This window comes from Hyperoodon ampullatus, assembly GCF_949752795.1.
Source record: "Hyperoodon ampullatus genome assembly, chromosome: 3".
Lineage (NCBI taxonomy): Eukaryota > Metazoa > Chordata > Mammalia > Artiodactyla > Ziphiidae > Hyperoodon > Hyperoodon ampullatus.
Genome location: NC_136916.1, coordinates 21,272,408 through 21,282,876, shown reverse-complemented (window position 1 = coordinate 21,282,876; position 10,469 = coordinate 21,272,408). Strand labels below are relative to the sequence as shown.

At 41.8% G+C, this 10,469-nt stretch overlaps 1 protein-coding gene across 7 annotated transcripts in view; it reads left to right on the top strand.

Annotated features, from left to right (window-relative positions):
• Nucleotides 1-4,290: 4,290 nt before the first annotated feature.
• CELF2 (CUGBP Elav-like family member 2) overlaps nt 4,291-10,469 on the top strand; it is a gene marked incomplete at its 5' end in the record, with an annotated part of 523,117 nt that continues 516,938 nt past the window's right edge. For all 7 annotated transcript variants that reach the window (XM_079700765.1, XM_079700766.1, XM_079700760.1 and 4 more), the window contains one exon: nt 4,291-4,343. In XM_079700765.1, coding sequence (XP_079556891.1) covers nt 4,291-4,343 — 53 coding nt within the window. The remainder of the gene's footprint in view (nt 4,344-10,469) is intronic.

Here is a 10,469-nt window from a genome sequence, read left to right as displayed (position 1 = left end):
ACATAAAATGTTATTTTTTTCCTTAGTAAGGTTGTGTTATTTCTGTTTGTTTTTTTTTTTTAATTCCTGACTATCAGGAAGTTAGACATTTTCTTGGGAGTTGAATTTCCTGAGACATCATATGTGTCTTTCTGAAGCTCTGTTCAGTAGTTGGTCTAACTTCTGACTGATGGAGAATGCTTGTTTTCTTTCTTTGGCTACTTCACACCCAGGTGCTTCTTGTTTCTCTATAACATAAGATCTTCACCTTTGGCTTCAAGGTCATGGCCCTCAACCCATGAAAGGTCACCCGGGATGCTATATGACTGGGGTAAATTAGACACTTGCTGACTATCAGCATTTTCTGCCTAGGTCTGGTGTGAAATGCAGATTCTTTGGCTCCTGCTCTTGTCTCTTCACTGGGATTCTGTGGTTCAGTTTCTTCGCAGGTGACTCTAATCACCATACTCATGGAAACCACAGTCTCATAAGGTTTGGGGCTGGAGGTTTTATTTGTTTGGATGGAAGAGGTCCAAAGGGGGGGTTGCTTTTTGTTTGGATTTGGATTTTGGTTTTAGTTTCTGTATCTAGGAAGAGGGAAGGATATTGCAGAAATTTTAGTTATATGAAAAGAAAAACTACGAGTCTTGTCCCTGGTAATAGTGGGACAATTTAAGAATGTTGCTTTATATAGATGACGTTCTTTTTTAACACATAGGGACCATTCAGAAGAGCCAACCATTGAAGAGTCATTGTAAGCAATAATAAAATAATTTCATTTTTTAAAGGCATCAGTTGATCAAAATATGAGGAAAAGAACCCAAAATTAGGGCTTCCCTGGTGGCACAGTGGTTGAGAGTCCGCCTGCCGATGAAGGGGACACGGGTGCCCCGGTCCGGCAGGATCCCACATGCTGCGGAGTGGCTGGGGCTGTGAGCCATGGCCGCTGGGCCTGTGCTGCCCGGAGCCTGTGCTCTGCAATGGGAGAGGCCACAACAGTGAGAGGCCCGCGTACCGCAAAAAAAAAAAAAAAAAAAAAAGAACCCAAAACCAAATCTTGTAATTCATACAGTGACATGGAGGAAAATTATATTTGGGGGCAAAGTTTCTCAACACTAAATTTAACCTTTGAGTTTTACATATAGAAAGTTTATTGTTGCTTTTCTTGAGCTAAAGAGGAATAGTTGGCCAAGTTTTGAACAGGGCAGTATCTTGTTTGTTCATTTTTACTGGTTTCCCTCATAGCTGAAGGTGAATGAATCTTTCTGATGGCCTTTTTCTTAGTAGGCAATGGATCCATTTGATGTAAAGCTGTTCAGAATCAGGAACAGAATGCTTAGGGGAGAGAGGAAGAGAAAATTCACACTATATACAGCATGGAATTAATCTCCAGTGTATGTAAGAAAACACTTGTTCCTCACAATTAAGAAAGATAAGAGCAAAATCTTCAGCCTGTTGGACTCAACACAGCCTTTCAAAGATTGTCTATCACCAAATACTTTCAGGAAGTGTATTTCAAAGCGTGTCCTCCTGAACGCTATGGTTTCCTAGGGGCGTCTTAGAAGAGGAAGCAGGAGCTTCATGCAAACAGTCTTATCCACCCCTAACCTGATCCCAACCCTAGTCCCACCCCAATACAGATGCACCCTACTTGTGTATTCCTCTCTGCTGGAGGAAAGGAGTGCCCTGTGTGGTTGATCACGTGGGATCCAGTGGGCGTGGCTTCTGGGTACCACACCTCCCCCTGCTGAGGACTAGCCCTGTGAACCCAAATTTGCATGCCCAAATGTCCTCACCTGCATTAACAAAACAGTGGTGCTTCTGGTAACTTACTTTGTAAACAACTTAGTCACAAGGGCTGAACAAGCTAACACACGTAAGGAAATTAGTCCCAGTAATAAACTTTCACTAGTATCTGTTTCTGCACTTGGACTTGGGGCAAGGTTTCATCCAAAGGAAAGTTTCTACTGCCTTTAAAAAGTTTTTGGAAGGACTACTGCTTTAAAACATGATTTAATAATTGAGGAGCATGCTTTTGTCCTTTTGTCCTTTGGCAAAAGCCAAGTTCCTCCCCCTTTTCACCCATTAACCCTGAACTCCAAGGGTTAAGGAGCCATTCCCCCTTCTTCTCCAGATCTGAATCTCAGCAGCAGAGCAGTGGGTTAATATATAAAAATGATGTCATTGTAGTCACAGAAACTATTTCATTATAATCTTTTGTTTTTTCCTGCTAACTTTCTAAAGGGAGAAACAGCTTATTAATTATCTAAGCATTTGGAACCCTTTGCAGGTACATGTCCCACAAATGCTATTATTATCACCCACATTTGGTGAAGTACTTGGGGATTACAAGTGTCATGTAAATGTTTACACATTATTATACTGTGACCCAAGATCCACAGTGGGACAGCAAAGGCAGCCCAGGAAGGAGCATGAAGCCCCAGAGAGGCAATGTTTTTTGTAAAAAGTATGAAATTCTTCTCTTTGTTTAGCATAAGGAGAGTTGTACTTCTGCGGAGAGTCATTTACAGCCATTAGGGAAACTATGTATGACTGTAAAAGAGACACCTGAGGGTTTGCTGCATATCTTCAGATAGAAGGGGGTCCTTCAAGAAAAGGGTAACAGGGAAAGGATTTAAAATGCTGTGAGGGGCATTTTGAGTTGACTGGAAGAACTTCCTGACAGTAAAAGCAGCATGCTTCCAACAGCTGTCACCACATCTTTCCCTCTGGAGACTCTCAGGAAAGAAGAGATTCTTTTTCTTGGTAAGCTCAGCCTAAAGGCAAGAAATTGGAACGCATCCTCCTGGCTGACCATTTTGAGTAGTAAGGTCACTGCAGAACATTGAATGGCACTATGTTCTCTTTAAATCTGGACTGAGCTTGTGGGGAGTGTCTTGGTTGGTGCCAGCGTGTCCTTAACATCCCCTAACACTCACTCTCTACACTCTTTTCAACCGAGACAAAAAGATCTAGAACCGGCCATGTGTCCGGGCACAACAATCATTGTTCTGTTAGACCAGGGAGGCTGATCTTCCATTTATGGTGATGGTCTTAAAATTACCTTCTAAATTAAGTGCAGGAAAAAGAGGAATTGGATATAAAGAGAGTAAAGGTCCTATCGAGTAAAGGTCCTATCATGTAAAGCTCATGTGGCATGCAGGTGTCAGGAAAATCTGAATGACCTGGGAGGTCATGGAGACCCCTATGCCAGGTGATTTCAAGGTCTTCTAATGCCAGGATCCTGGGAGGACAGGGTGGGGAGGGGTTTCAGTAGTGGAGTCTTACCTAGAACCTCAGGAAGCAGGAAAGCATATGCTATGAGGCAGTGCTTACAAAAATAAACCTGTACAGTCACAAAAAACCTACATCAGCACACAGACCAGTCTAGAGGAAAACAGTTCTGCTCTGGATATTGTTTTCAACATCTGCTGTGCACGGTTTCAGACGACTGTTGAAAGGATGTTCAGTTTTAAATAAAGGACAAAAGATATACAAGTTGAGGGAGAAAAGCCCACGCCCTTTTCTCTTAATGCTTGGAGAGATTCTACATTTCCCCCTCTTCACATTCTTTTAAAACACAAGAAAGAAAGAAAGGAGGGGGGAAAAACAGTGTAACAAATTCCCTGCCAGAAAGCACACAGTAAATTCTAGCTTGTTAGCAGGCCGGTTCCAAATGATTTCTAAAAAACAAATCCTCACAGTCATGTAGTTACAGCCTCTGAGGGAAGCTGTAAGCCCAACGCTGGTGTCCCAGAACCCAAGCCACCAAAAAAAAAAAAAAAAAAAAAAAAAGGGAAAAAAGAAACCTAACCGGTCTTCTGACAGGAATATGAAAGCAAAATCTCACGAGGATGCCCCAGAGGAGGAGAAAGCTGCAGCTTGCAGTAATCTGTAAATGATTGCTGTTAAAGTCTGGAGGCTTCAGGCTTGATCTGTTTGTTCCAAAAGCAAGCCAAGGAGGACGGTGTTAATAAAGAGAGATTTAACTGAGAGCTGTGCTTGGAATAAAGTGGGCTACAAAAAGGTCAAATGTGATCAGTTGGCGCAGATTACAAGGGCTTTAAAAGGTGGTGTGGAGAAATGAGCCAGGGCTGGGGAGTAATCCAGCGCAAGATTGATTAGGCCGTGGGCGTGGAGAAAAGCCAGGACAAGTGCTTATCAATCCTAGAAGGAGGAAGAGCCGCGCGTGCAGGCGCCCGGTCGCTCCGGGCCTGAGCCGAGCAGCCGGCGGCCGCTTCCTTCCCCCGCATCCCCTCCCCGCGCCCCCTCCTCTCGGGACTGGATCTGCCTTCGGCCGCCCTTTAGACAATGGTCTCCTTAATCTCTGACTTGGATCCACTCAAAGACTGGAAAGTTTTAAGGTAGGCCTGCTTTTCTTTCTCTTTCGTCGCTGTTACCGTTCACGGCCAAGTGCTTCCCCCGCCCGCACCCCGATTACGGCGCGTGGGATGCTGCGTGCAGTGCCAGGGGTGGGTGGCAGGGACCGCCGGGTCTGCTTAGCGGGATGCTCCGTGGTGATGCGGAAACAACTTCCAGCGGATGTGGAAAGAGGGGCGGGAGAAGTCCTCAGTTTCACTCCCTCAGGGGAAGGCGGTGCATTTTAATGAGAGTTTGTCTTACTGGAATGATTCCTGACATTGGCTGACTCAGGGAGCCAGTTATACTTATTATTGCGTTCCATGGGGCGCTGAATCCGTCAGAGGGGATGTGGGAAACTTTCTGGGACTTCAGATAAAAAACCGAACTTTCCAGAAGACTATTCCTTCTCCTCTTTTAAGAGTGTCTGTGGAAATGCCGTTTCCTCCTGTGACCTCTCCTCCCCACCCCCAGGCCTAATTTGGAAAAGCCGGTCGTATAAAAACTCAGCTGACCTCGGAACGGAATGAGTAGAGTTTCTGAAACAAGGTCGTTCTCTGAATGCTCCTGAAAAGGTGAACTCAGACCTCTTCATGAGTCAGAGACCCAGAGAAATGAGAACCCAAGGACCTCGAAGCGGCGAAAGTTCATGCGTTTCCTCCACTTGGGTCTAAGCTGACTCCTTCCTAGTTCACAATGCCTTCCTAGGTCTAAGTTAACACTGAAGGGTATTTCCCAGCCAAAAGCACTTTGGGCAATTTTTTAAATACAAAAATGTTAAATGGAGGAGTTTCTATGAAAAGTGGTTTAACAACAATGGCATGTTGTCCTGAATACCTACTCCCAAACATGATTCCATTGGAACTAAACCGAAACCCAAAACGTCACCTCTTTTTCCTGACATCTTGTATTAATTGCCAATTACTTATTTCCCTGAGTCTGCCTTAGTTTTTTTTCAAATTGTATTATTTTTTAAATTTATTTTATTGAAGTATAGCTGATTTACAATGTGTTAATTTCTATGGTACAGCAAAGTGATTCAGTTATACATACATATATATACATATATATTCACATTCTTTTTCATATTCTTTTCCATTATGGTTTAACACGGATACTGAATATAGTTCCCTGTGCTAGACAGTAGGACCTTGTAGTTTATCCATCCTATATACACTAGTTTGCATCTGCTCATCCCAAACTCCCAATCCCCCCCCTCCCACTCCCCCTCGGCAACCCCAAGTCTGTTCTCTATGTCTGTGAGTCTGTTTCTGTTTTGCAGGTCAGTTCATTTGTGTCATATTTTAGATTCCACATATAAGTGATATCATATGGTATTTGTCTTTCTCTTTCTGACTTCATAGTAAGATAATCTCTAGGCCCATCCATGTTGCTGCAAGTGGCATTATTTTATTCCTTTTTAGGGCTGAGTAGTATTTCATTGTATATATGTACCACATCTTCTTTATCCACTTATCTGTTGATGGGCATTTAGGTTGTTTCCATGTCTTGGCTATTGAAAATAGTGCTGCAGTGAACTAATTTGATTATTTTTAAAAGCAACCACATGATACAAAACAGCAAATAAAAGAAAAATTGGCCACTATCCATCTTATTTTCTTTTAAAAAATTCTTGCATCTTGCTTTCTAGAACTTCACGTGTATACATGTCATATAATATGTGTCATTTTATAATCTGCTTTTTCCAGTTAAATATCAAACACATTTCCATGTTTCTGCCTCCCCTTCATAACCATAATTTTAATGACTAAAACAGCATCATGATGTTGATGTACATTGTTTTACTAAATTACCCTGTTGGTTGAAAATTTAGATTGTTTCCAGTCCTTGGTTTATATGAACGACGACTCAGAGAGCTATACCTTTCTGCTTTCATTAAATAATTCCCAGGATTTCTAGATGAAAAGGCATGAATGTTTTATGGGCCTGTCAGTGATACTTTCTTCTTTTTGTAGGTTTAAATTTTATTTTTAATTGAGAGATGCTAAAGTACTTCTGTACATGTCCTTATGATGCAGCTATTTATAATAAATTTCATTCTTTAACTGGATTACTAACCTGTTTCTAAAATTGAAATATTTCTTAAGGGTGCTTTTTAAAAAATTGTTTTGGGTGATTAACTTATTATTGCACAAGTGGATAAGGTGGGCCCCAGCTCTAAGAACGTGTGTAAGATTACAAATCTTTAAAAATGTTGCCTTCAAAGGCCTTTTCAGATAATGATCCCTAGTCTTAACTCACTTAGAAGCCAGTGGTAATGTTGCCTTTCCCCTAAATGTGTCTCTAACATAAGTGAAGGTTATTTTATGGCTGGAGTAAATAAAGCTTCACAAACTTGGACTGGGAAGACCTGGGAAAGAGAAACATCTTCCCATTGACCTCTGGGTACACTAAGTTCGTTCTCGCCACACCTCTTCTTGGCAAGTGTTATTCCATCATCATTTTAACTGTGTGTAATTCTTTCCTGCGATAAGGAATTATGAAGTATGTAGTGTTTAGGTGTCACATTTTAAATTCCTTAATTGTTTATAAATCGGGCATCAGCTTGGCTAATTCTGATTCATGGAACCATTCACTCGCCAACACTAATGCTCTGTCCGTTACAGACACACCTTGTTTTAATGCTTTGCTTTATTGTGCTTGGAAGATATTGTCTTTTTTTTTTTTTTTTTTTCTTTTAAACAGACTGAAGGTTTGGGGCAACCCTGTGTCGAGCAAGCCTTTTGGTGACATTTTTCCAACAGCATTTGCTCACTTAATGTCTCTGTGTCCCATTTTGGTAATTCTTAGAATATCTCAATTTTTTCATCATTATTATACTTATTCTGGTGATCTGTGATCAGTGATCTTTGATGCTACCATTGCAAAAAGATGATGACTCGCTGAAGGCTCAGATGATGGTTAGCATTTTTTAGCAATTAAATATGTATATTTTTTAACATCTTTATTGGAGTATAATTGCTTTACAATGGTGTGTTAGTTTCTGCCTTATAAAAAAGTGAATCAGCTATACATACACATATGTCCCCATATCTCTTCCCCCTTGCCTCTCCCTCCCACCCTCTCTATCCCACCCCTCTAGGTGGTCACAAAGCACCGAGCTGATCTCCTTGTGCTATGTGGCTGCTTCCCACTAGTAGCAATAAAATATTTTTAATTAGGTATGTATCTTGGTTTTTTTTTTATAAATTGATTTATTTATTTTTGGCTGTGTTTGGTCTTAGTTGCTGCGCGCGGCTTTCTCTAGCTGCGGTGAGCGGGAGCTACTCTTTGTTGCGGTGCGCGGGCGTCTCATCACAGTGCCTCTCCCATCATGGTGGTCTCTCCCGTTGCAGAGCACAGGCTCCAGGCACACAGGCTTCAGTAGTGTGGCACGCAGGCCCAGCAGCTGTGGCTTGCAGGCTCAGTAGTTGTGGCGCACGGGGCCAGTTGCTCCATGGCATGTGGGATCCTCCCGGACCAGGGATCGAACCTGTGTCCCCTGCATTGGCAGGCAGATTCTTAACCACTGCACCACCAGGGAAGTCCCTGTACATTGTTTTTTTTAGACATAATGCTATTGCACACTTAATAGATGACAGTATAGTGTAAACATACCTTTTATATGCACTGGGAAACCAAAAAATGTGACTCAATTTATTGCGATTTTCACTTTATTGCAGCGGTCTGGAATCAAAACCGTAATATCTCTGAGGTGAGCTTGTGTATGTGGGAGAAGGAAAGATATAACATGATCTTCTAAGTGGGATAATCTAGCAGGAGACTGAAGATGTGTATGCTGATGGCATACAGGGTTGTATGTGATATGATTTACGTCAATAAAATGCTTTTCGGGGCTTCCCTGGTGGCGCAGTGGTTGAGAGTCCGCCTGCCAATGCAGGGGACACGGGTTCATGCCCCAGTCTGGGAAGATCCCACATTGCCGCGGAGCAGCAAGGCCGGTGAGCCATGGCCGCTGAGCCTGCGCGTCCGGAGCCTGTGCTCTGCAACGGGAGAGGCCACAACAGTGAGAGGCCCACATACCGCAAAAGAAAAAAAAAAATGCTTTTCAAATCCAGAAGTGGGAGATCCTATTATAATACTGCTACTGCCTTTGTCTGATAACAGGTGAGCAGAATGCTTGGTATATAACACGGAAAGACTTTCAAACCTGCCTACCCTGGAATATTTTCAGATGTTTGCTCCAGTTATGCAGCCTGGAGTTCTGCCAAATCTGCTGCTCTTGAAAAGTGATTGCAAGGCACATTTTTTGAATCTGCTTACACCCTAATTTAGTGTTTTAAGATATGATCTGAGGGTGGGATACAAGTTCCGGTCCTAAACCTTTGTCGGGCACTGTATATTTAGCATCACTCCCTCCTAGGTCCGTTTTGTCAAATGGAAAAAAAAATCCAGGTTGGGAATCCTGCTGTTGGCTGTTTTAATTCCTGTCTACCTCAAGGGGCATAAAAGAAACAATTTCCACCAAAAGACATGCCAACAAATTTGCAACTGTAAGACTCCCCTCTTGACCATTGGGAAAGCACAAACACAAAAGCTTCACTCAAGAGAATCAAAATCAGCTAAATCAAGAAAAAATAGTCTTAGTACATAGAAGATGAAAAAGGAAATGACAAGGTAGTAGATGTATGATTAAAAGAATAAAACAAACCTGCCAATCTGATTCATATAAGATTTCATGTTCATCGATACCACTTGAGGGAAAGCAAGTCATAAAGATGACTCAAGTTCAACAGGTTGAAAACGGTACCTGTTATCTCCCCTAAAACCTGCTTCTTTTCTGGTGTTGACAGGCTTATAAATCACACCATGTAGGTATCCGGCCAGGTACTCAAATTGGAAAGTTGGCATCCTCCCTCATCCCTCATTTTCCCTCCTAATTACATCTAAACTATCACCAGCTCCTGATGATTTCAACTCCTAAACATCTCCTGCCTCCCCACTTTTCTCCACCTTTCCTTGCTGTGTAGTCTTGTTTTGCTCAGAACTCCGTACTACCGCCTAAATCTCCCTGCTTCAGTTCTAGCTATCATAGTCTACTTCTCACAGAAGAGGAATGAAAACACTTAAAAGCCATAAATTGGATCATGTGATGTTCCTTTTTAAAAGCCCTCCCTTTACTCTTCAAGTAAAAGCCAAGATCCTTATCCTAACCCACAAGACCCCATCTGACCTTGCCCTTGACTACCTCTTCAACCTTATTTCCTCCTTCTTTCCCCAGAGCCCACGTTGCTTCAGCCCCTCTGGTCTGCTTTCTCTTCCTCGAATGATCCAAGCTTACTTTGGCTATAGAGTATTTGCAAGGGGCTCTCCCTTTCCCTGCCTGGAAATCTTCTCCCTCGATGTTTGCAGGGCAAGATGCTGCTGTCATTCAAGTCTTAGCTCAGATGTCACCTCCTCAGTGAAGCCTTCCTTGATCCCTCAATTTATTAAAAAAAAATTTTTTTTGTTGATGTGTAGTTAATTTACAATTAGTGTTAGTTTCAAGGGTACAGAAGTGATTCAGTTATACATATATGTTCTTTTTCAGATTCTTCTCCATTATAGGTTTTTACAAGATATTGAGTATAGTTCCTTGTGCTATATAGTAGGACCTTATTGTTTATCTATTTTATATACAGTAGTGTGTATATGTTAATCCCAACCTCCTAATTTATCCCTCCCTCCCAGATCCCTTAATTTAAGGCCATCCAAAAATCACTCTAAAGCATTTCTCACTGATAGGTTGAATCATATAAAATTGTCAATATTCAACTACTGTAGACCTATAAAAATTACAGTTTCATATGGTTGAACTAATATTCTCATTATAGCACTTATCAGTACCTGCTATTTTTATATGTGCCTATTATTTCTCTTCACCATTAGAATGTATAATTGGTGTGGTTAACTGGTATGGTTAACTGGTACCTAAAATATTTCCTGGCACATTACAGAGAATGAATGAATGAAGGATGAATGAATGAATGACGTGGTCACCGTTTGTCTCCCTCATTGACTTTATACTCTATGAGGCCAGATTGTTCATACTCTAATGCCAGTATTTACCACAGGAATGGTGGTGGTGTCTTATGTGGAATGAATAAATGGATGAATGAATGAGTGACTTC